Source organism: Pseudonaja textilis, chromosome 2 (assembly GCF_049901715.1).
Source record: "Pseudonaja textilis isolate UNSWEBS1 chromosome 2, rPseTex1.2, whole genome shotgun sequence".
In the NCBI taxonomy this organism is placed as follows: Eukaryota; Metazoa; Chordata; class Lepidosauria; order Squamata; family Elapidae; genus Pseudonaja; species Pseudonaja textilis.
The window spans coordinates 246,013,630-246,039,958 of NC_141991.1; the positions used below are offsets into that span (position 1 = coordinate 246,013,630).

The 26,329-nt window shown below is 41.6% G+C and overlaps 1 protein-coding gene across 1 annotated transcript; it reads right to left on the bottom strand.

The window, feature by feature from the left end:
* Positions 1–25,026, bottom strand: LOC113445673 (tetraspanin-36-like). Its single transcript, XM_026714972.2, has 7 exons — positions 24,554–25,026; positions 9,290–9,481; positions 8,374–8,448; positions 7,943–8,038; positions 4,460–4,618; positions 2,270–2,347; positions 1–240 (listed from the first exon to the last, which is right to left on the bottom strand). Exons 1-7 carry the CDS (start codon positions 24,611–24,613, stop codon positions 154–156), a joined length of 747 nt encoding a protein of 248 aa, XP_026570757.1. The 5' UTR covers positions 24,614–25,026; the 3' UTR covers positions 1–153.
* Positions 25,027–26,329: the final 1,303 nt, after the last annotated feature.

Sequence of the window (26,329 nt, forward strand, 5' to 3'; positions counted from 1 at the left end):
TTAATGCCAACTATTTCACCTTTAATATGACTTCCGAAAACCAGTGTAATCTCATTTGGGATTTCATAAAAAGTAGGTTAATTCTTTCTACTCAAGACATCATTCCATTTTTGTTCATGGAGATCCCAAAAGGAAAGGTCCTCTATTTCTTGGTCAGGCAAACACTCCGGTGCTCAAGGACTGATACCCTTGGTTTTCCTTCTTGCAGGCCAACATGCAGATTCCCAGCATTCCAAAAAACTGAAATGAAAAAAAACCCCACAGTAATTAATCTTTCAGTCTGCGTACATAGCTCGAAGAGAATATTTGTTAGGTCAGGGGTTAAACTGTAGGGTACTTGATGCTTTCTGAGCTTGGCAGCTTTTCTTGCAGACATTTCACTACCAAACTAGATAACATCATCAGGGCTACTGGTTTTAAATGTTCCTTCTAGAATTCTAGTGGATTAGCATTAGTGTACTGAAGTGGAGGCCTCTTTGTAAAATATTGTGTTTTGCAATAGATAGTGGATGGCTGGACATGTTGACCGCCCATTCAGACTCTGGGGCCTCTTTGATTCTGAGATTTAGTTTTAGACAGCACTGGTGATGTTACCTAGTTTGGTAATGAAACGCTTATAAGAAAGCCATCAAGCTCAGAGACCACGAAGGACCCCATACGTGGCAACTTTTACAAAATCTACAGTTTGAAAATAGATTGGTCTTCTCTGAAATCTGCCCCTTAACATTCTCTCCACATCTATTAATTCTCATTTCTCTATCAAATTCAGTGTTGTCCTTCTGAGTGTCCTCTAGATATTCTGGATTATAGGTGGTCCTCAACTTATGACCAGTTGCTTAGCAACCGTTGGAAGTTCCGATGCACCTCCTTTAGGGGAGGTACCCACAACCTAGATTTGAAGTTCCAAAGCTCCCCTGCGGTCATGTGACCACATGCTGGTTACTCGGCAACCATTTACTTCCAGTTTGGTGCTAAACTGGCCTAAAGCAAACCAATGGCTTACTAAACAACCATGGTGTTCATAAAAGATTGTAAAATCAGTCTGGTCACGTGACTGACCTGTTATATGATCATCACAACTTACGAACACGATGAGCAAGCTCCACTACGGTCATAAGGCAAGGACTATCTGTATGTGCTCTATCCATTCCAGTTAGCACAATCCTTGGTGTGCAACACATCGAGTGGGGAACTGAGTGGAGAATACCCAGGTAGTTTTAATTCAGGGCTAAACAACCTGATGTTCTCCAGATGTTTCTGGTTTCATAATAAAACAACAGAAGTGCCATGGAGGTGCTCAATGGGATCCATAGACCAAAATGTCTGGAGGGATACAGGTTGTCTTCCCACTTCTTCAGAAACAATCAAAAGGCACTAAGTTGGAGTCCAAAATATTATGCAGTCGGGTTTTTTTTTTAACTTGCCTGCAGGTCCAGGTTAACACCAGAGCAATGATGCAAACAATTTAATAGTGGGGTTGATTCCATAACTTGCTTAGTTTTGGCTTACTGCATAATATAGTTTCTAACCAAGGTTTGTAGCCTGATGTACTGTTTGGATTCAGTCCATTACAGTTTATTCAACAACCAGGACTTAGCAAGGAATGTAGTATGGTGCTAGATGGCATGGTTTGTAAATCATGGCTAATAAAATAAATACTGCATGAACTCTACGTTAAGAAACCACTGGCTATTTGTGGATTAGGGCTAGGTGTGATTATTCATAATGGAAGAACCAAGCAAATAATTAATCACTTTCGTAACTCTCCCTGGAAAGACACCTATTAGGTTAGAAAAGGCAGAGATAGAAATATAATTGAATGAGTGTTTATTGCTTAAACACTTGAAGGGAAGGGAAGAGCCCTTGGAATGTTCCACTTAATCTGGAAGGTGGAGTTTTCAATTGAGCAAATAAAAAGACAAAAACCTTTAGAATCAAAACAACATTAGAAGGGACTGGTAGGATCAGGCCATGTTTCTTTAGCAACCATCTATGAAACCCTTGAGATTGCAGGAAGCCTCCAAGATCACTATCATCTGGACAGAAACAGCCAATTTGGGGTGTTATTGTTTTTCTTTTGTTTGTTTTTTTGTTTTTTGTTTTGTTTATTCCAAATCAGGATGGGAACGAGAAGAGGAGGCCATTCAGATTGAAAGTGGATTGGGACCATTTCATGTCCGTCATGCAGTTATTTCTTTCCAGTCCCCGGATGTCCTTTGAACAATAAACCCAACTCAGAAGCATGCTCAAACTTGGCAATCACACATACCTTCACAATGGCAAAAGCCAAGACAATGAGCATCGCGTAGTTGAGCAGGTCACCAAGATTTACTATCTTTTCACAGCCCTGTAGTGAGGGGAGATAATGGGGAAGAACTGATCACATAAGTACAAAGAGCTTTGTTGAGAAGTTCAAAGAGTTTTGTTCAAGAACTTGGTAAAAAGATAGCAATAGCCCTTAAGACTTATACACTGTACCACTTCATAGGGCTCTACAGCCCTCTCTAAGCAGTTTACAGAATCAGCATGTTGCCCCCAACAATCTGGGTCCTCATTATACTGACCTCGGAAGGATGGATGAGTCAACCTTGAGCCGCTCAGAATTGAACTGCTGGAGTGAGCAGTGAGTTAGCCTGAAGTACTGCATTCTAACCACCTGCGTCACCACGGCTCTATAAGGATAAGGGCACAAGGCCTCTGGACCTGCCCAGAAGTTCATCTAGTATACAATGTTTTCATCTTTGGCAACTTTAAGATGGATGGACTTTAATTCCCAGAATTTTGCAGCCAGCCATGAGTTGAAGCCTACTCATCTTAAGAGCTGCCAAGGCTGAGAAACACAGATCTAGTCCATTCCTATATTTTTCACAGTAGCCAATCAGAGACTTGATGACAGACTGCAATGAGGAAGTGGATCCTAAGGAGGGAGAGGGTGCATTCCAGAGGAATAAGAGGCAACTCAGCCCAGATATTATGTGTGATAGAAAGAGGATGAACACTAATAATTCCCCCTTTTATAATTCCCAGAGTATATTGTAGATGCAGATAATAGAGTCTACATCTTTCAAGATTTTGTCTATAGGTGTGAGAACAATAAAGGACTCAGCTTGGAAAATCACCATTTGTCGTTCTTGAGTTTAGAATAGGGGTGTCAAACTCAAGGCCCAGGGGCCGGATCTGATCTGCGTGGTGCTTAAATCTGGCCTGTGGGCCATCCTGGAAACAGCAAAGGACCAGCTCGCAGTGCCTCTACCAGCAAAAATGAAGCTTGTGAAGGCGACAGGCGGCCCTCCCAAGCTCAGTTTTCGCTGGCAGAGGGTTGCAGGAAGCCGTCGCAGCCAAAAATGGAGCTCGGGATCCTGTTTCCACTGGAAGAGTGCTCAGGCCACCACAGGTGCCCCCGACAAGAGTGACATCAAGCTGGCCACGCCCTCCCTGGCCCCTGAGGTCAAACACAACTGTAATGCGGCCCTCAATGAAACTGAATTTGACACCCATGGTTTAGATTATTCTATTCCTCTCAAAGTAGATGAAACTCTATCTTGGGGCAGTAAATTCCACCAGTTAATGATAGCATACCATTGGTTTTCATCAGCTCAATCCATAAATATGAAATCACTGCTAGACAAAGAGTTTTCTTCAAAGTAAATGTAGGGAGAGGACTCTCATAGGTGCTTTTTCAAAAGGCAACTGGATTGTGTTTTTGACCCTTGAGTAAGAAGCAGACGTTTTGCTTCTCATCCAGGAAGCTTCATCAATTCTGGCTGGATGGTGGTGGGGGGAATGGAAGAATTAGTTCTGATAGGAGGTATTATATTCCTTACAATTATATATACATATATATGACTGCAAAGAAATACAATCCTTCCACAAACACCCCAAATCCTGTCAGAACTAATCCTTCCATTTCCCCACCACCACTGTCTAGCCAGAACTGCTGAAGCTTCTTGGATTAGAAGCCTCTCCTTCCTCAAGGGAAAAAAACAGCAATAACACTTAGACTTATATACTGCTTCACAGTGTTTTAAATGGTTTACAGAGTCAGCATATTGCTCCCAACAATCTGGGTCCTCATTTTATCAACCTCAAAAGAATGGAAGGCTGAATCAACCCGGTCAGGATCGAATGCCTGGCAGTGGGCAGAGTCAGCCTGCAATAGCGCATGCTAACCATTGCACCACCACGGCTCTTAAAAACATAGTCCCGTTGTCTTTTGAAAAAAAAAAAAAAACACCTTTGAGACAACCATGGCCTGGATGACTGAGAATCTCCACATACACATAGGCAGAGAAATTTTGCACATGAAGCAGGAAATATATATTCCAGAATAAGATAAGTAAACACAGACAGCCAAGCAAAAAATAAATAAATAACCACTGCAGGAAGCTGGTTCATACAATTTAAATTCTTGTTTCCAACAAGCTTCGGTCAAACTCAAGCAAAGTCTGAATGCTCTTACTTGGGTGTTGAGAAGATCCTTCTCACTTAGTTGTCCTGTGCAATTCTTGGAAGTTGGACCTTGCTTGCAGCAACTCAGAGGAAAAGTGTGGTTTCCTTTAGTGTTGAACCACTCGGTCCCAGTCCAGTCAGTGTAGTTCTGGACACCGCAACACTGAAGCTGAAAGAGCAACAACTGGGGTTGGAAGAGGCACATCCAAAGTTCAGTTCATTTGCCTCCGAGACTTGGAGGGCTTATCCCTCAAGGTCACCTTCTCCAGAATGTGATACCTGCCCGATGTGCTAGGATAACAAGTCGCAAAATCCCCCAGAATTCCATGCGTCTGGTAAAGAATTGCTCAGTAAGAGCCATAATAGCAATAAGACTTATATACTGCTTTACAGCTCTCTCTAAGTATTTGCAGAATCAGCATATCACCCCCAACAATCTGGGTCCTCATTTTACCCACCTCAGAAGGATGGAAGGCTGGGTCAACCTTGAGCCTGGTGAGCTGTGAACTGCCAAATTGCAGGCAGCCAGCAGTCAGCAGAAGTAGCCTGCAGTTCTGCACTCTAACCACTGCGCCACCGTAGCTCATAATATAATATATCGATTATCTTCCTCCTTAGAAAAACACTGCAATCAAGTTCTGAAATTGGTAATTCTGTGTTGTGTAGAGTCCTGCCCAGAAACAGTATACTGGAGAACTTTCCAGAAACTTCGAACTATTGTTGCTGATGCTTCACAATGAAAAGAAAAAAAATTGCTTCAACTTTATTTCCCTTGTGATGTTTATGTGGGCACGACCAATTTTTATTTGGCAATAAAGTAGTTTTTCATTGCCTTGTCTAGCTTTAAAAAATAACTTATTTTTCAGAGCCTCCTATCTAAGGGCCAAACAGACCTTCAACTTTTCTGTTTTATTAAAAGATTCTCACCAGATTCTTCGTTATGTTCTGCGAAAGATTAATCCCTCTGGTGAAAACCCAATTCATATACAGTGACCGTACGTTCTTTATTGTAAGGACAGAGCTTTATTTCAGAAAGTTGTCTTTTAGATGGACTTGTTTTCTACAAAATCACTTTTGTCCTTTCTTTTTAGTCACTTATTGTTTCCTGTACAAATGGTTCTATAGTATACAGTTTTTCACATTCCTGTGAAAAATATGGACACTGAATTGCCTTTTTCATAATTTATATATAGGGCTCAATTTTATATACCTTTATTACAATATGCATTTTTACAAGTTTTTTTTCCCTTGGTTTTGCTCTTGAATTTTCTTTTGTAAAGCAAAGTTATAAACACAAAGAATTAAAATGTTTTACCTTTATGAATCTCTTTCATATTTGCCTCTTTTTCTGGTTTGTCCTTTTTTCAAGAAAATATGGTCACCGCAACGATAAATTGACTGTATAACCCTTCCTTCCTTCCTCCCTCCCTCCTTTTTTAGGCTAATTGAAAAAGTGAGATTAAGAAGAGAACTGGTCTCTAAAATAATCTCTCTAAATATAGTATCAGCACTGTACAACTAATTTACGGAACAAGAATGTATTGAGAATATTGTGTTTTTTCACATGATCAGGAAATACTTGTTTAAATGCAACCATTGCTTTGGAAGCAAAACTATCTGCTTTGCAACACTAGCATAAGTTCTTTCATACTGAGCCATTCATCACAACACTAATATTGTCCACATTTCTGCTGAAAAAGAAAATATCCTAACATGGAATATATAGATTTAAAAAATTACAATCAAAGCTAAAACTTATTGAATATTTTATAACATTAACTTCAGGTAAATGTTGCAAAAATAAAGTGAAAGAATTAGATGAATTTATGCACAAGAATGGCCTGATCTTTGTGAACTGGGCAAAATGGTTTTGGTTCAGCATACAATGTGAGTCAATCCTTCTAAGTTATAAACCAAGTCTAAGGTTTGGTGAGTTTGGAAATCTATGGTCACTATTTAGTCAATAAACGTTGGCTTAACCATGTCTTAGCAAACCAGTGTCCTTCCAATGTGATGCCCTCCAACTTGGCTAGGAATTACAGATCCAAACCTTGGAAAGCAAACAGGTTAATAAACCTAGTGTAGCCATTGTTTTAAATTAATCTCTAGCTCAGGGGTGTCAAACTCTACCATATCCATCCATCCATCATCTACCTACCTGATTTGGAAACCTCATGGCAGCTGTTAATAGCAATAGCTATAGCACTTAGACTTATATACCGCTTTATAGTGTTTTACAGCCCTCTCTAAGCGGTTCAGAGAGTCATCCTACTGCCCCCAACAATCTGGGTCCTCATTTTACCCACCTCGGAAGGATGGAAGGCTGAGTCAACCTTGAGCCTGGTGAGATTCGATCTGCCAAATTGCAGAGGCAGCTGGCTGCAGCAGAAGTAGCTTGCAGTACTGCACTCTAACCGCTGCGCCACCGAGGTTCAGTTAAGTTAGTAATATGGTTAAGTGAATCTGGCTTCCTCATTGACTTTGCTTGTCAGAAGGTCTCAAAGGCTGATCACATGACCCTGGGACTCTGCAACCATCATAAAAATGAGTCAGTTGCCAAGCATCTGAATTTTGATTGCAGCATCCACATAGTCATGTAATGTCCATATGTATGAAAAATGGATGTCATTTTTTGCAGTGCCACTGTAACTTGGTCACTAAACGAACTGCTGTTAAGGACTGCCTGTAAAGACTTCCTGTCTCTATTCACTTTACAGAGGATTTGTTATTTTTCTTTTATCTCGGGATCACAAACTGTTCTGACCCACACCCTTTTCCAATAAATCAAACACAATCCAAAGGGAACAGAAACCTTGTAATGCTTCTGCAAAATAATTAGCTGTGGTAAGTATAAGCCTTGCCAAACTGTGAGACTTGCCCAAAGATAACAGACAAGAAATAATTTGCAATACAAGAATCTTCAAACACAAACTCAGGATACTGGAATGTCCACGAGGCTGGAGTTTCAAAACGTCTTTGCCTTCTGCAAAGAAGGTTCGTTTCACAGCTGGCTTTTATCTTCTTGAAGGAGGGGCCATTACCTTGCAGCCTTACTCTCGAGTCGCCCATGCTGCTGCTCTTTCCTAGGAGCAATCCTGCGCACATGTGCACTTGGCACAAGCTCCTCGGGAACCTCTTCACTGCTGCCAGCCCCCACAATCTCTGAAGGCAGCAGTCTACTCCCTAATGGTCTTGACTCCTCATCTGAGTCCTCGCTCTCCTCAGCCGTCCGCACCTGCTACTGGCTAACCACAACACAGACCTATGTTTGTCTGCTATTTATGTTGATAGGCCACAGTTCCATAATTTTTTTAAAATGTATATTTCTAATCCAACTCAAATTTCTGTGCTTAAAAACAAAACCGCCACCGACTAGAGAAACTGCAACCAGAATGACCATACAGCAGAATAAAAATACATTCATGTTTCCAAAACCAATAGCGTCGTATCAGGAATTGAGACAAAATGCTAGCCCCAAAACCAGTTTTCCTACCTCCTGCTGCAGGTAATCTACACTATGAGAGTTTTCTGATTTTCCGTCGTAGGCTGCAAATGCTTTCGACATAGAGTCATGGAACTCAGCTATTATCTGTGACAAGAAAAGAAAGGCAGAGATTGTCATTACATCGCATCTTTTCATCCATCTGAAATGCAATGGAAAGCTTTAAGCCTTAAAAAGGCAAGATTTGTATCTCAAATAAGAGCACCTCTAAACAATGAGGTTTTGCTGTCCTTGTCTGCAGGTGCTAATAAAAAGGGTTTAAGCACTGGTGATTCAATTTAAAAAGGCAACACTTGATCATTTGAAAAGTTGTGCTGTTGTACTTAGCGACTGTTTGAACAATCATTAAACGAATGGTTGTTAAGTTGAGGACGGCTGGTGTTGTTTTATTACCTGGATGGTATTTAGATATTTTCACTCACCTTTCCTTTGTAAACAAATCCAAGCACAAAGGTTGCCATTTCTGCAGTGAAGATCAGCAGGATAATGACCAAGAACTGAAGAAAGAAAAGAAGAAGACTTAAGAAGCAGTGAAACACGTGATCTTCTCCAGATGTTGCCAACAAATCAACTTCTGGAATGTTTTGTTCTGTGGAAAGATCCACCCTCTTTCAAGATGTGTGGAATTCTAGGAGTTAAAGTCTACATGTTTGCAAGTTGCCAAGGTTGGTAAATGCTACTGTAGGCAAAAGGGTTTTTTAGAAATCTATTGGCATGATGGAATCAACCCTCAAGCTAGTTGAAAAGCTTCAGAGATTTCTGGATTATTTGAATCTCATCATTTACTAAAAAATATCCCTTCCTACTAGGCAACCGTTAAGAGTCCAGAAATGGAGGGACTGGGAATGGGATAATCTCATTGTCCACTTCCAGCACCACCTCCATTTTTTTTTATTTTTAGTCTTTTAGTGACCCTGTAATCCAGGGGTCTTCAAACTTGACAGCTTTAAGACTTGTGGACTTCAACTCCCAGAATTCCCCCCTCCAGTCATGTTACCTCAGGAATTCTGGGAGTTGAAGTCCACAAGTCTTAAACTTGCCAAGTTTGAAGACCCTTGCCATAATCTCTTGCACTGGAGTGGAGTCAGGAGTCAACTGAATGGAGCTGAGTGTTTACTGGCCGGGTGCCCCTCCTGTCGCCAGTGCAGAGTTCACAGCAGATATTTACTCATTGTGCCCAGAGAGAAGAATATCTGCCGCTATCTAGGATTGAACTCACAGTCTCCTGATTGTGAGGTGAGAGCTCCACCTCTAGGCCACTGCACCGCTCTCAAGCATCATCTCTGTGCGACAGTATTGTTATAAATGGGACCACCAGCTGCCAGGTCCTATTCTTACCACTCCAAGGCCAATCTTGGATTCACGAAGGGTGGCACAGCAGCCAACTATGCCAATGACCAGCATGACCACAGCAACGGCAATGATGATGATAGGGGGCAAGAGAGCATCTCGGTTCTGAAGAAAAGGGTCATATTCCTTGTAAGCGTTGAGGACGTGCGCGCCAACATAGAGGAGTCCAGCTGCTGCACCCTTTAAAAGATAAGGAGATGGTTTCAAAGTGTAATCCAAACAATCAGCTTAAGTTAGGAGATCTTCTATCACCCCACCTCCTCTATAAACCCAGTGGACTCCTTCCAACAGTGTCTAATAGAAGATTCACCCCAGATTCCATGTCACTGTCAGCCACCCATTTTCAAGCAAAATCTAATTTATACTTATACTTTTATACTTTCATATTGTATTACTGTGTGGTTTGGAGGTATTGCTGTTTCGGATAGGAAGGTTGTGCAGAGAGTGGTAAGGACAGCAGAAAAAGATTATTGGTTGTTCACTTCCTTCTATCCAGGACACAGCATATAAACAATGCTTGAACAGGCTCCTCAATATTGTCTGGGACAGTACGCATCCTCTCCATGACTGGTTTTCTTTGTTACCTTCTAGGAGGAGATGAAGAAGAACTACTACATTCTGTAACAGCTTTACACCACTCAATACGGTATTGAGTCAACCTTGTTAACTCTCAAGATTCTTTTCTCTGCTAAGTATTCTAAACGGTATGTGATGTGAGTGTGTGTGTGTGTGTGTTTGTGTGTTTGTAGGAATGATTGAGTCTGTCATCAGCACCTCTATATCTGTCTGGTTTGGTTCTGCAACCCAACAAGACAGACACAGACTTCGGAGAGTAATTAGGACTGCAGAAAAAACAATTACTACCAATCTCCCTTCAATTGAGGACCTGTGTACTGCATGAGTCAAAAAGTGGGCTGTGAAAATACTTACAGATCCCTCACATCCAGGACATAAACTGTTTCAATTCCTTCCCTCAAAACGACGCTATAGAGCACTGCACACCAGAACAACTAGACACAAGGACTGTTTTTTCCCAAACACCATCACTCTGCGAAACAAATAATTCCCTCAACACTGTCCAACTATTTACAAAATCTGCACTACTATTACTATTAATCTTCTCCTCACTCCTTATCACCCATCCCCTCCCACTTGTGACTGTATGACTGTAACGTTGTTGCTTGCATCCTTACGATTTATATTGACTGTTTCCTAGTATAATTTGATTGCTTATTGTACCCTATGACTATCATTAAGTGTCATACCTTATGATTCTTGACTCTTGACAAATGTATCTTTTCTTTTATGTACACTGAGAGCATTTGCACCAAGAAAATTCCTTGTGTGTCCAATCACACTTGGCCAATAAAGAATTCTATTCTATTCTATTCTATTCTATTCTATTCTATTCTATTCTATTCTATTCTATTATTCTATTCTACTCTACTCTACTCTACTCTACTCTACTCTACTCTACTCTGTGTTTGTGTGTGTGCATCATAATTCATTTTTGTTTACCTTCTTATAAAGAAGATTCTCAGTCATCTGGGTAGAGTTATCTGGAAGCTGAGTCATGGCAAGTGACTTCTTGAAGTCCAGTTGCCACAATTCAACTTCCACACCTTGATACGAACTGAGCATGAGGTGTGGGGTTCTGAAACATTAGCCACAGATGTCCCCACTTCTCTTGCCAAGAAAGCCAATACTGCCAATGAGCCACACAGAGCCACACCTGTATGGCAAAGTGGTCAGATGCCTGAAGAATGATGAGACAGGAGAAAAAGGCTTATTCAATAGGCATTTGAGCCAGGAGGTTGAGCGACTGAGCGATCTGCCCTTACCTGCTTCTTCCTAGGCTAAGGTAAAGTTACTGGAGCATGGTTACCCAGCTGGTTTTGTGCTCGAAATGGGACTAGACTTCCCAGTCACCCAGTTTCTCTAACCCTAACAAACTGGCACTCATAACTTGAAATTCTGCACTTACACTGAATTTAAATCTATAATCCCTTTGTACCAGAGGTGGTATTCAGCAGGTTCTGACCAGTTCTGGGGAACCGGTAGCAGAAATTGTGAGTAGTTTGGAGAACCGGCAAATACCTCCTCTGACTGGCCCCACCAACCCCATCTCTTCTCTGCCTCCCGAGTCCCAGCTGATCGGCTGGGTCTTCTTTGGTTGCCTTGCACAGGAGAATGGAACTAGAAAGCAGGTTAGTGGGAATGGGATTTTGCAGTAACCTTTCCCTGCAGTGTGGAGGGAACGGGAATTTTGCAGTATCCTTCTCCTGCCATGCCCACCAAGCCACGGCCACAGAACCAGTAGTAAAAAATTTTGAATACCACCACTGCTTTGTAGTCACTCACGAGCAGTTCTAGGTACCAAGGGATGGGCAACTTATCGCCTCTTTACGACTTAAGGAATTCAACACCCAGAATTCCTGAGCCAGCATAGAATTCTGGGAATTGATGTCCACAGATCCTAAAGAGGTCAAAGATGCCCAGCCCTGATCTACCACATACATTCTGGTAACCAGTTCTGAAAACTGGCAAAGCACAGTGGAATATAAATAAAAATATAAAAAGAAAGCCGGTAAGATGTCCAAATTGAAGTACTGGAAAAAGGATGGGGGAAGAGCTTGTTTTTCAAGTCTACTCACAGCTATGGAAACTTACTAGTTGACTACAAGTTGGTTGTTGAGGAGAAAAACTGGTGACGAGAACTGGTTATGCTTGTGCCGGAATGTTTTTAAGGAAAGGCATGTTTTCATCTAATGAGTGAAGGAATGCATGGATGAACAACAGATAAAACACTTGACTCTTAATCACATACAAAATCAAAACTGAAAAGACCATTATGCCACATGAGACAAACTCATGTGATGTAAATCATAATTTGTCATCCCCTTAAAAACTGAACATTTTCCTCCTCTGCCTAGTTATCTTCAAAACTCTACGGGCGGGGGCGGGGGGGTGTTGGACTAGAAGACCTGTAAGTTCCCCTCCAACTCTGTTATCCTGTTATGTACATTAGCTTTATTGAACTCAAGGAGAACTCAATTGAACTCAATGTCTATTTGGCATAGGTAAAGGTAAAGGTTCCCCTCGCACAGATGTGCTAGTAGTTTCCGGCTCTAGGAGGCGGTGCAAATCTCTGTTACAAAGCTGAAGAGCCAGTGCTGTCCAAAGACGTCTCCGTGGTCATGTGGCCGGCATGACTAAATGCCAAAGGCGCACGGAAGGCTGTTACCTCCCCACCGAAGTGGTCCCTATTTTTCTACTTGCATTTTTACGTGCTTTCGAACTGCTAGGTTGGCAGAAGCTGGGACAAGTAACGGGAGCTCACTCAGTTAAGCGGTGCTAGGGATTCGAACCGCCAAACTCCCGACCTATCTGATCGATAAGCTCAGCCACTTCGCCACTGCATCCCTTCTATTTGGCATACTAAAGGTCAAATTATACCATTGGTTCTTCTATTTTAGCTACTTATGGCCATAATTGGGATCAGAATTTATGTTGCGAAGGAAGGCGATTGTTCGGTGACTGGTGCCCAATTTTACAACCTGGTTTATCATTATTAGGAGAGTCCCTACAGTTGTTAAGTGAGTCATGCGATGGTCATTAAGTGAATCCAGCTCCCCCTCTAATTGACTGATTGTTGGAAGCTGGCTGGGAAAGTCACAGCGGCAATCACATGACCCCAAATGATCATAAACACATGATAAGCACATGCCTGTTGCCAAGTCCCACTGGGTAGTGCCTCCCAACCTACACAAGGATGGGAGTAGGGGTGTGTGTGTGTGTGTGTGTAAAAGAGAGAGAAAGAGAGAAAGAAAGAGAGAGAGAGAGAGAACTACGACCAGTAAAGTTTGTTACTTTAAATTCTCTGAGTCTCCATGAACTCCAAAGGAACCCTGTTTGTGCCTGTGTGTTCGGTTGAAAGTGATTTGAGTGTGGCTGTTAACCAGAGCTATGAGTGACCACAAGCCAAATCAGGGAAGAGTGTACTGTAAATAGCTCAAAGATGTCACCTAATGACTGAGCTGACTTACAGGTAGTCCTCGACTTACAACAATTCATTCAGTCACCATTTAAGGTTACAACGGGTACTTAGACAAAAGTGACACAGCCATTTTTCACACTTATAACGGTTGCAAGGATCCCGGTGGTCACGTGATCGAAATTCAGACGCTTGGCAACTGGCTCTTATTTATGACCACTGAAGTGCCCACTGAAGTGCCCTGCGGTCATGCAATCCCCTTTTGCGACCATCTGACAAGCAAAGTTAGTGGGGAAGCCAGATTCACTTTACAACTGTGTGATTAACTTAACAATCGTGGCAAGATCGATCATAAAATGGGGCAAAATTCAATTAACAGCTGTCTCGCTTAGCATTGAAAAATCTGCGGCGGAATGGCGTTGGTAAGTGGAGGCGTACCTGTATTTCGTCCCCATAGCTTATCTATCTATCTATCTATCTATCTATCTATCTATCTATCTATCTATCAAAGCCAAATACCAATCACTCATCACAAAATCTTCAGAATCGTAAAGCCTACAAATTTGAAATTTGGCACGTATGTTCCTCTTGGCTTCTAGGTGCTCACTAAGAAAGGAATTTTCGAAATGACCAACAGAGCACTAATATTTCGTTATATTATTATTAACACGCTCTGATGCTAAGGAGTTCTACTCCCGCTTCCCATCTGAAAAAAATTCTGTTCCAACTTCCAGTTGCCTCACATTCCGTTACCTCAGTTAAAAATTGGCAGGCATTCCACTCCTTCACTCAGGAGCAGTTTGGGGCTTCTTACAGTACTAAATGTTGGTACCTCACCAAAATGTGTACGCCTTCTACCTACGGAACTGCTTCTGGACTCAAGGCGGCGGGAGCGATATTCCCTTATGTGTATCAATCGCCAACCACTACTGAGCCAACAGATTGTGAACTGAATTTCTCCTGCATAGCCCGATCACAAAGTTTCATCGCAAAGCAGGGTATCCAGCTAGTTTTTCATAAAATCTTGCCTGATGAAGAATCTTACAGAATTTGAAAGCTTGCACATTCTCTCTCACTTTATAGTTCATTCAAATTAAGATGTAGATTCTGAATCATCTTTCTCTTATAATTATTACTGATTATTGGTGAATTTTGCTGATGGGTATGTTTCCAAAGAAAATTAAGTGTTAATGCAACTGGAGCACTACCATTCTTGACTGAAACGGAAAATTACTCATCACGTTTTCGGTTGCAAGATAGAAAACAAAACTAACATCTCTATACAGGTAGTCCTCAACTTATGACCACAACTGAGCCCAAAATTTATGTTGTTCAGTGAGAAATCTGTTGAGTTTGCTCCATTTTACGATTTTTCTCGCCACATTTGTTAAGTGAATCACTGCCGTTCTTAAATTAGTAAAATGGTTTGTTAAGTGTATCTGGCTTCCCCATGGACTTTGTTTGTCAGGTCACAAAAGGGGATCACATGAACCCCGGGATGCTTCCACTGTCATAAATGTGAGTCTGTTGTCAAGCATCTGAATGTAAATCACAGGACCATGGGGATGTTGAACGGTCATATGTGTGAAAAATGGCCGTAAATCACTTTTTTCGGTGCCGTTGTAACTTTGAATGGTCACTAAATGAACTTTGGTAAGTAGAGGATTTCTGGTATATGTTGTAGAAACTCAAGAACACGTTTGAGTTCCATCTACCTACATTTTCCTAGTGAAGCTTTTCCCAGCGTGTTGCAATCCTGGAGACCTTCCCAGCGTCCTCGTGGCTGGTGTAACTTGATGTCCAAACATCTGGACATCAAACAAACAAGAATTTGTTTATTCATTTCTCAGTCTCCCCGGTACTCAAGGAGTTTCCTTGTGGTTCTTCATACAAGTACACTCAAAATGGGATCTTCATATCAAGAGGTTCAATGAGCACAAAGGGTTAGCAGGGCAGGCAAATTGGATCACCCGAAGTTTAGAAAACCTCAGTCCTGTTTGACCTCAGAGATGAAGCAAGAAAAATAAGTACTCTTAGCCTACCCTTTAGCAGCCAATCCTAACAAAACTTTTATCCATTGTTCTGGCTAAAATCCAGAAGATAGCCTTACGCAAGAGAGCTACACTAATAGTTGTACGGAGATTGAGTATATGTTGGCGTAAGAATGACTTCAACCAATGGTTGAAATACCATATATATTTAATATTTATATCTTGCCTTTATTATATTTACAAACGCAGGCAAGTCTTCAGCTTACAATAGTTCGTTTAGTGACTGTTCAAAGTTACGCCACTGAAAAAAGTGATTTATGACCATTTTTCAAACTTATGAATGTTATCGTATCCCCGGGGTCATGTGATTTACATTCGGAGGCTTGGCAACTCCATTTCCCTAGAGTCTTGCAAAAGAATAAAGTGGAGCAACGACTGATGACCTCCTTTTACCGGTCCACAATAGAAAGTGTCCTCACATATTGCATGACAGTGTGCTATGCTGCTTGACAGCCCCGGATAGAAAGACATTAGCACAGCACAAAACATTGTGGGCTGTTCCTTGGTACCACTTGATGACCTCACATGGGCTCACTGCCTTAGAAGAGTGAGGAAATCCTCAGGGATGACTCTGTTCTGACCCAAACCCTTTTCTAATAAAACAAATAACCAAAGGGAACAGAAACCTTTTAATGAGTCTTACGAATCCCCGGTTAAAAGGCTGCTGCAAACTACCCTGTTTCTCCAACAACACGGCCTCCCTCAATAGGAAGTCCCAGCATGTTTTATAGGCATGAAATGAAATTAAGCCCCTCCCCCCAAATTAAGGCCTATATTAAAACATGCGAAATGGGGTGGAATGGTGGGGGGGGGGGGGCTTGCCGTTAGGAAGTACTTTTGTTGCATACCTGGATATGGTGCTGCCTGCGTTGACCCCGATACGAAGTGCCCCACCAATGCTGAGGTCAACATCCAAACCGTCGCTGCCTGCCCGCCCGAAGATGCAAGGGGGGGGAGAAATTAAGTCACCCCCCAAAAGACGGCCTAGCCATTTTTTCGAGGCTCAAAAAAAAAGACCCAGCCTTATTATATGAGAAATACGGTAATTAACTTTGATAAGCACAAACCTTGCCAAAATTATGCTAGACTGCCAAGAATCACAGATAAGAAATATTTCACAATACAAGAGTCTTCAAATACCAACTTAAGATCCAAGAGGCTGAGTTTCAAAATGTCTTTGCTTCCTTCAAAGAACGTTAGCTTCACACCTGGCTTTTATCTTCTTGAAGGAGGGGCCATTACTTTGCAGCCTTACTCCCGAGTCACCCATGCTGTTGCAGCTGCTCTTTCCTGCAAGCAATCCTGCACGCATACAGACTTGGCACAGGCCCCTTGGGAACCTTCTCATTGCTGCTGCCAGCCCCCACAATCTCTGAAGGCAACAGTCCACTCCCTAATGGTCCTGGCCCCTCATCTGAGTCCTTGCTCTCCTCAGCCATCCACACCTGCTGCCGGCTAATCACAACAGACTTACATCCCGGTCAGCACTTCTTCACTCTCCTACCATCGGGTAGGAGATAGAGAAGCATAGCCAGCCGCACCAACAGGCTGAAGAACAGATTCTACCTGTGGGCTGTCAGACTCCTGAATGGAAAATAACTTCCTGTCAACATAGTATGATAGACTTGCAGGTATGGCACGTTGTGCAACAAGGTCACCTAGTGTAATAAGATTGGGTCTGGGTTAGGGACTGTCCTCACTTGTGTTGGGGGGTGTGCACGAAGGGAGGCTCAGCCAATCTCATTGTACACATGTTGTAATCTGACAATAAAGGTAATAATAAAACTGACTCACATTTATGACGGTTGCAGTGTGCTGGGATCATTTTGCAACTTTCTGACAAGCAAAGCAATTAAGCGAACCCAGATTCACTTAATAACCATGTTATGATCTTAACAACGGCAGCGGTTCACTTAGCAAATTAGGCAAGAAATGCCGTAAAATGGAGCAAAACTCATTTAAACAAATGTCTCACTTAGCAACATCAATTTTAGGCTCAAATGGTGGTCGTAAGGCAAGGACCGTCTGTTGTTAATGCTTTAGCAGCCCTATAAAAGAATCTAGAAATGAGGTTCTCCTATCTTTGCCTCTTGCAATGACGTAAGTGGCTGGGGAAAAAAACATTTGAAGATGCTTACTCACAGTTTCCAATTTCTATCACAAGACAATGTGCTTACTTTACTTGTACAGTTCTCTTTAGGCCACCCGCCAGGTTAAAAACAAGACACTTTTTATAAATCAAGAATTTTTCAGCAGGGGTAGTTTCCCGCAGTTTACGTTTAATGTAGATTCCTCAAATAGTCTTCTATCTGTTCTTATAATTACGGAAACTTTATGAGGAAATCGTGCTGTGTAGTAATCATTTGGCTGCAAAAGCTCATTATGTAAATGTATTCCGTATTCCTTGCTGTGAAATGGGAACATTCCTATTAATAGGATTAGAAGATGTAATTTAACTAAACTCTGCTACAACTTAATAAGCTGGTTATACAAATTAGAAGAACGAAGTAGAATTCCAACGCTTTAACCAAGGTATTTTTTTTACCAGATGTTGTGGCAAGTTGCTTTATCTCCCCAATTGAGATATTTAAAATATATATATATATGGAAAGGCACTCCCACACACTGCTTTCCAAATACAGAATAACTAATACCAATTCACATTACAGGTAATTCTCAACTTATGACCATAACTGAGCCCAAGTTTGGTCGCAAGTCATAACAGTCGTAAAAATAAGTCACCATGTGACTGTGCCTAATTTTAGGACCTTTATTTGCAATGATTGTTAAGTGAACACAGCAGTTATAAAGCCAGCAAAACAGGCCTTAAGTGAATGTTATGGGTGTTAAACAAACCCATCCTTCAGCAAATACCATGATTGTTAAGAGAAGTTATTTTTCACTATAAGGTGGCTTTTGCAGGAAATTGGAAATAATGCCCGGTTTGGGGCAAAAATATTGTAAATTGTAGTCACACTGCAAATGGTTGTAAATGCAGGTCAATTGCCAAGTGCGCAAAATGTGATCATGCGATATTGGGACTCTGAATAGTGTTTTAGGGGTCCGTCATAACTTTGAATAGTTGTTAAACAATCCGTCGTAAGTTGAGGATTACTTTTGGTGTTTTATATCCGGTCCTGGGCAACAGGCTTCCCAAATGCACAGTAGAAGCAATATTCCTACTATTAATTTTGATCTCAAGATTGCATTTTCCTACAGTTTTCTTATCTGATATTTTTCCTGTGGTTGCCATTTGGAATGTGACAATTGCCTGCAACCGACTGCCCCCCCTCCTCACCCTGCCCCCGCATCCTAGCCAACCTACTGCGTATGTTCCTCCCCATCTGCCCTTCCCCCATCACTGCTCCCCCATCTCCCCCTCCCGTGTGGCCCCAGGCGATTGGCCAAAAAAGACAAATCATCAGAAACACTCGCGGTAGTTGGCTGGGGCAGGGTGACCAGGGTGATGTGGGCGGGGCCAAGGGGCCACCATCAATTGTCATAGACCCCGGGCCATTCTCATGATACTGCAGTTCCAAGCTAAATGTCAGGATTCCGGTACTTAACCACATTTAAATCATGAGTCTCGAGCCAAACTTCCAAAACTTAAAAAGGATTTATTGGGAGTTAAAAGGTCCAGCGTTGCCTGGGTGTAGCAACTCTGAGACACATCATTCATTGTCATCCTTGACCCTGGTTTCCCCCAACCCCGAGTATATTGTAATTCATATTCTCCAATGGGACACATCCATAGCCAAGAGTCATCAATCATGCTCTCGAGTTAGAATTTTGCAGGGCAGAAACTTTGGCCACCTAGTTACTATCTTTGAAAACATTTATGGAATGCAGTTCCGGTTTTGCAAGCTGCCGCACTGCTCCCCCCTCCCTTTCTGTTGGCAACTCTAAAAAGACCATAGAATTATTTTAAGAGTTGACATTAAACTTTTTTGATTTCAGACAGAAGGAAGATGCAGGTTGGAAGGAAATAGGGGGTTCTTTCATTTGAGTGCTGTGTATGATGGCACATCTAACAACAATGTTTAGTCTCAATTCTGCATCCCTGCATTGCTATGTATATAGCTCAGCATAAACCCATTTTTTAATCTGCAATGAGTATGGAATTAATTCAATTTAAGCACAACCAACAGAGCTTTCAAACCTAATTTTAACACTATCCACCGGTAGCATCAGGGCTTCAGGAAAGGAGGAGAAATTCCTAAATGAAAACAATATTTTGTCCTCTGTAGTAAGAAAAAAAAATAAGAGAGATATCTTGGCCTCCAAGGGGAAGTGAGCAGAGGCATTCCTCGAGTCACGACCATAATTGAACCAGGCCATCATAAAGTGGGTCACCACAATAAGTGACCACTAATAAGTAAAGGACTACCTGTATTGGAAATTCATGGCATGGTCCAGGACCGTGATGGTGAACCTATGGCAGCGTGCCACAGGTGGCACTCAGATACATTTGTGCCAACATGCGAGCCACAGGAAAACTTACCTCACTACGCATGTGTGCGCCTCACAGCTGATTTTCCACCTGTTTGAGGCCTTTTCCGCCTGTTTGAGGTATTTTTGGAAAAATAGGAAGTGACGAAACAGGGCTAGTTTTCGGCCTGCAAAGCCTGCAGAAGCCTTCCTTCAAGCCTTTGGAAGGCTAAAAAAGGCCTTAAAGCGGGCCAAAATCAGCTGTGAGCTGTGTGCATGCCCAGTGAGGTATCCAATCCAAGCTAAGATGGATTTTTCCTTGTTAAATTTGCATAAATGCCAAGTAAAAAACTAACATAATGGATGTGATTCTTTCTTCTGGAAATTTCCATCTTATAGCTGTGATTTAAATTTAACTTGAAAAAGAGAAATAGACATGGAAATTGCAGAACTGCTTTGTTTAGTTCCTTTAATTGAGGCATCTTTGCACCCTGTTGAATTGGCACAGGAGAGGGCAAGCTGTGCCATTACACACCCAGATCGAGTTTGAAGATAAAACAGGGCTGCAATTGTGAAGATCTTCCTTGCACCAGAATGTCAAATGCAGAAGCTTCAAAGGCCTTGTTCCTTCCACAAGCTTTGCTTCAGAAGGTCATAAATCACAGTGTAGATCAGAAGAGGGAATTTTTGACAGCTGCAGCCCTGCTCAACCTTCCTCTTAAGCCTGAACAATTCAAACAGGGTGGGGAAATATTCCATGTTCAGATCTGGCACACTGTTCCTTCAGAACTGATCTGGACCTTCCTCCTTTTAAGCAACCCTTTTCCAATCCTGCCCTGCAGTGGCATCTAGAGAACAAGATCTTCTTTGTTATGGTTGGGGAACTTTCAGCAATGAAAGAAGAATGAGAAGATGACGAAGAGGCAGTTGAATAGAAGCAAAGTGTCCCTAATTATGGAAATACGGCAGTGGTTCTACTCCATTCTGCATTTATCAGCCTGACCTTGATCCATGTCTTGTTTGGAGCTACATAATTTAAGATCTTAGATAAACTGGAACAGAAGAGAGGAATGAGAGAAACAAGGGCAGGCTGGAAATTGAAAGCTGAGAATATTTAGCTTTGAAAAAAGAGGGAACGTGATAGTGCTTTTAAATACCCTGAAGGGGTGTCCAGTTACAGAAAAAGGTAATTCCCATCAATGACAGAGAAAAATTCAATTCCTTAAGGAGGTAGCAGCCTCCCTGAATTTGGATCCCTACACTGAACAAGAAACAAACTAGTGAGAGTAGAACTCCATCCTAATTTTGGGGTGGTAGAACATTTATATACCCCCCCAACCACATGTTGTAAGAGAGATCCTCCATAGCTAATGAACACAAACTTTCACTGACACCATAGACTTGTGTTTCTCAGCCTTAACTATTTTAAAATGAGTGGACTTCAACTCCCAGAATTCCCCAGTCAGTATGAATTCTGGGAGCTGATCCATGTATCCAGTCAGAGCTGAAGAAGCTTCTTGGATGAGAAACAAAACATCCTCAAACAAGAAAAAACAAACAAGTCCAGTTGCCTCTTGAAAAACATCTTGGGACTACCATGACCTACAGACTTTTAAGATCCATGTATCTTAAAGCTGCCAAGGTTGAGAAACATTGATATAGACAAACAACAATGACAAGGTTCCTTTCAGTGTCATATTAAAAAATACTCCATGTGTGCGTGTCTTAGTAACCTAGTGCAGGGTAAAATCAAGATGCCCTTGAGTTGAATTCGCAAAGCATGTCTGGGGAATTCTGGGAGTTGAAGTCCAGATATCTTATAGTCACGAAGGCTGGGAATCACTGTGTCAAGGCTCCGACTAATGAACCCAAGCAGATCAGAACTCCAAAGACTGGGCTCCTTCTCCAAGGTCTTCTTTACTGCGTATATCATATCGCACAGCTTCAATGGAAAACCAATTATTTTCAGTATAATTAAACTAGGAAATAGCCCCATCCCCAAGTGCCACAAGGTCATGTTGGCCAATTGAGTTAATTGTCAGGCTTTCCAGGCACTCCTTCCCCAGCCTTATCAGTTACCAGTAGAAGTGACCTTGGTTCTCAGGAGAAAGTTCTCTGTCATGTCTAGAAGGCACTCCCACCTCCTTCCCCGCCTGTGTGGAAACTGAGGAACAGAAAAATAGTTGCTGCCAGGTTCAAAGTTGACACACAGCTGTAAGGAATACATAAACATCCCGTATGTGAATGTTTGTACAAAAGTTCAGTTTTGAAGCACCTAGCACACTTTTAATGGTTATAAGGTCCAGCAAATATTCCCCTTCCCCCACTGTGGAGAACTCTACATTTTGTTTTCTCTGCCAAAACCAAAAACAAACCCCAACCCTTGGCTGGGCGTTTGGGGTTACTTCAGGAATCCAGATTTTGAGAAACAGCCCCAACACCTCCAATCCTAATACAGAAGATGTGGCTTTCACCACTGTTGTCCGAGATGATGCAGGTGGTTTGGGAAGCCAGTGTGAAGATCGGCGGTTAGTAAGATCAACAACATATGTATCCTGTTTCTCCTTTAAATGTCAAGTCATCTTCGAGTCATGCTTGATTTCTGCTGACCACACTGACACAATTTTCTTGGTAAGGTGAGGAAGTGCTTTGCCATTGCCTTCTGAGATTTCTTTTTTTCAACTTTCCAATCTATAGCTCTGGGATTTCCAACTCCAATCTCAAGAGTTACTGGGTCCAATCTAGTTTTGCTTTTTTGGACCCAGCCAAGGTCAACAGCTTGGCAGAATCAGCAATCCAACAAGCATACCCAAACTGCGATTTCCTCTTCGAATGGTATTTTGAGTTCTTCACTCCCATAACTTTCTTTCATTGTACAGTTTTCCTGCCTCAATTGTGGAAGTCAGGAATATCAACAGAGGCATAAGTTCCTTCTGCAAGCCTCCAATAAGACGGCTTGCAGAAGGAACCTATCCTAGGTTGATTGATTGATTACGTTTCCCTTAGCCTTCTTGTCTTTAAGCCAGTGTTTCTCAACCTTAGCAACTTTAAGAAGGAAGGACTTCAACTCCCAGAATTTCCCAGCCAGCATGGTGGCTAGAAAATTCTGGAAGTTGAAGTCCACCCATCTTGTTGCCAAGGTTGAGAAACACCACTTTAAATCCAACATATCCATCCTTCCCCCTTTAATTCATGGTATTCAGCATCCACACCCCTAATTGAATTGCAATACACTTAATTCAAGAGTTGAACTTGAAACAGAATGTACGAATTCAGCAACTTATAAGATGTGAGGACTTCAACTCCCAGAATTCCCCAGCTACTACCATACTAGCTGCCCAGACTGAGAACCAGTACTAATAGATTGATGATTTTCAATAAATCTGCAACCATTACTAATTTCACTTGTTTCACTATAGCATCCACTTAAGATGCATTCCTAAGACACATAATAGAAAGCTTTGGGGGAGAAAACAGGGTAGATGGATGTGGGAAAGGACTCAATTCTCCAGATTATTTTTGAAACCCAGTTTCTGAGTAACCATTGACTCAAAGTCATTTTTCTTCCTTATTCCTAAAGTCATTTCTTCCACAATTGTGCTGTACAACCTTATATGGTTTACTCCTTATGACAGGCACTGATTGATTTATCATCACAACTTCTCCCAGAATTCCAGAAAATATACAACACAGGAAGTATTCACTGTATTTTATCCCTACAACATCCCTGTGAAGTATATTTTTGGTCCAGAGATCCTTGCATCAAAAATCAAAAATCACCCAATGTGATGTACAGTATGGACAAGAATTAGGATTTAATTTGAGATTATTATGTTCAATTCCTGAACAATAACATTGCAGTACAGTGTTTTTCAATATTCTCAAGTCCACAGCAAAGCTGGCTGGGGAATTCTGGGAATTGAAGTTCACCTATCTTAACATTGGCTAGGAACTGGAAATTAAAAGCTATCTATCTTAAATTTGGCCAGGAAATTTAGGAGGTGAACTCCACCAATCTTCAAATTGGCTGGGGAATTCTGGAAGTTAAAATTCCAGCTATCTTAGAGTTGACTGGGAACTTGGGGAATTCAAATTTTCCTTTCTTAAAATTGCCACTAAACACTGCTTTAGTGGCTCTTACTCTGGAACAAGAACTTGGGTTTCTAACAACAAAGTATTTCTCTTCTTCACTCCAAAAACTTTACGTGCTTCTTTTGGAAGAACCTTAAACAAAACGGGTCTTAACTTCTTAAGAGATCTCTAAAGAAAGGCATCACAACATCTCACCCCTAAATGATGGAAAAATCCAGTTGCAACAGAAAAAAAAGCCAAAAATTACTTTATACCCCAGAGATGTCGGACTGCATCTAAAGACTACGTTTAAACAATTGCACAAGGATTATAATTTAACCGCGGAACTGAGTTTACACGAAACTATGGTTTACAAGCTCTAATGGCCGCGTTCGAACAATATACTTAGCCAGAATCACATTAGAAATTACGAACCGTATGAACTAGAACCAGGCCAGTGCATAGGCCATCTTTTTGGGCTAACCCTCCGAGTTAAAACTCGGCAGAAAAACTGTCTACTTCTGAGCAAAACTTGGGAGTAAATCTTCATTTCTTTCAAGCCGCCATCCTATTTCAGTTTTCTAGCAAAATACAAGCTTGGTGGTTGCGTTAGAAGCCTCAAACTATCCTCCGCGCGGTTGTATAAGCTGCGCGTTCATTTCAGAGGAAGGTTTGAGTAGAAGGATGGAAGCTTTCTCAGAGACTTACCCAAAAGATGAAACTGATAAATAGCAGCACGCTCTTGGAAACAATCACCCCAAAATCCATCTCGCCCTTCGAACTCTTTTCCCAAAAAGGAAGAGAAAAGGGAGGAAATTAGGCAGGCAGCAGCTCGTTCCGGACTGAGAAAGTAAACGACAGGCAGTTCTGGCTCGTGTGAAGAACTTTTTCTGAGACGCTGAACTTATTAAGCGCTGCCACTTTATCACATGATGTGCTCGTAACTTGCTATTTCCTGGACAATGAAAACCAACACCTTACTGTAATTTCACCTCCCTCCCACCGCCATTCTTTTGATTAACAAGGCTACCGCAAACTTGCTAAAATAGCTGCAGAACAAAAAAAAAGAAAGAAAGAAAAAAGCGAGGTACCGGAGAGTTCCTAGTAGCAGGCTCTCCAGGAAAATTATTATTATTATTATTTTCCTAAACAAGATCTTCTTGTCTAACTAAGCCTGGTGCAAACGGCTCTATGTAGTATTGAGAGACTCGCAGGGCGGCGTAACGTGCAACATTGTTCACGTTGGTGCAATATAATAGAATGTATTGTTATGCACATATATATGTAGGGTATGAGATTTTCTTTCTTTCACTGTGAGCTATTGAGATGTGTTGGAGTAGGGTGCACTAAAGGAGGCTCAGCCAATCTCACTGTACACATGTTGTGCATTGACAATAAAGGTTTGGGGTTGGTTTGGGTTTTTTTGGACAGGGCTGGTTGGGTTCACAAGACACGGTAGCCTAAAATCCAAGTTCATTGCTGTTTATTAACTAACTCAGGTTCCAGCAATGACAATGCAAATTGATTTATAAGGGGGTCCTTAGAGCTCCCTGAACTTGGTTGGTTTCTTTTCTTTTTTTTGGCAAGAAGTTTCATTACCCAAACTAGATAACACCAACAATGCTGGGCCTAGCACTGATAATGTTACCTACTTTGGGTAATGAAACGTTTGTAAGAAAACAACCAAGCTCAAGAGAGCACCAAGAACTCCCTCAGTTCAACCCTCAACAATAAATATTCTCCTTTATTGAAACTGAATTATAAGCTAGTGTGTTAGCTGGGGCTGTATATTTTTCTTTTTGTCTTCAAGTCAGGTTGGCAAATAGAGGGATAAGTCCCTGCAGTTTTCTTGGCAACATTTTCAGAAATGGTTTAGCCTCATTTTCTTCTTCCTGAGGCTGGCCATATAATTTCCTAAATAAAGAAAAGCCTGGCTAAAAATGAAGATGCTGCAGGTAGTCCTTGACATACGACCACAGCTGAGCCCAAAATTTCTGTTGCTAAGCAAGACATTTCTTTAAGTAAGTTTTGGCCCATTTTACGACCTTGCTTGCCACAGTTGTTAAGTGAATCATTGCAGTTGTTAAGTTAGTAACATGGTTGTTAAGAGAATCTGGCTTCCCCGTTGATTTTGCTTGGCAAAAGTGTGCAAAAGGTGATCACGTGACCTTGGGACACAGCAACAGTCGTAAGTGTGAACCAGTTGCCAATTGTCTGAATTTTGATCACATGATCGTGGGAATGCTTCAAAGGTCGTAAATGTGAAAAGGGGTCATAAGTCACTTTTTTTCAGTGCTGTTGTAACTTTGAATGGTCACTAAATGAACTGTAAGTCAAGGACTACCTGTATATAATATAGGTGGTTCTTGACTTATAATAGCTTGTTTAGTGACTATTCACTTAGGCAACTGGTTCATACTTATGATGGTTGTGGTGTCCTGGGGTCACCTTGGGCGAACTTCTAACAAGCAAAGTCAATGGGGA

Coding starts and splice junctions, on each gene's coding strand:
- LOC113445673 (XM_026714972.2), bottom strand. CDS start 24,613: ATGGATTTTGGGGTGATTGTTTCCAAGAGCGTGCTGCTATTTATCAGT. Junction 9,482..24,553: donor TTATCAGTTTCATCTTTTGG/GTAAGTCTCTGA, acceptor TATCTTTTAAAG/GGTGCAGCAGCTGGACTCCT. Junction 241..2,269: donor TGGCTTTTGCCATTGTGAAG/GTATGTGTGATT, acceptor TTTTCATTTCAG/TTTTTTGGAATGCTGGGAAT.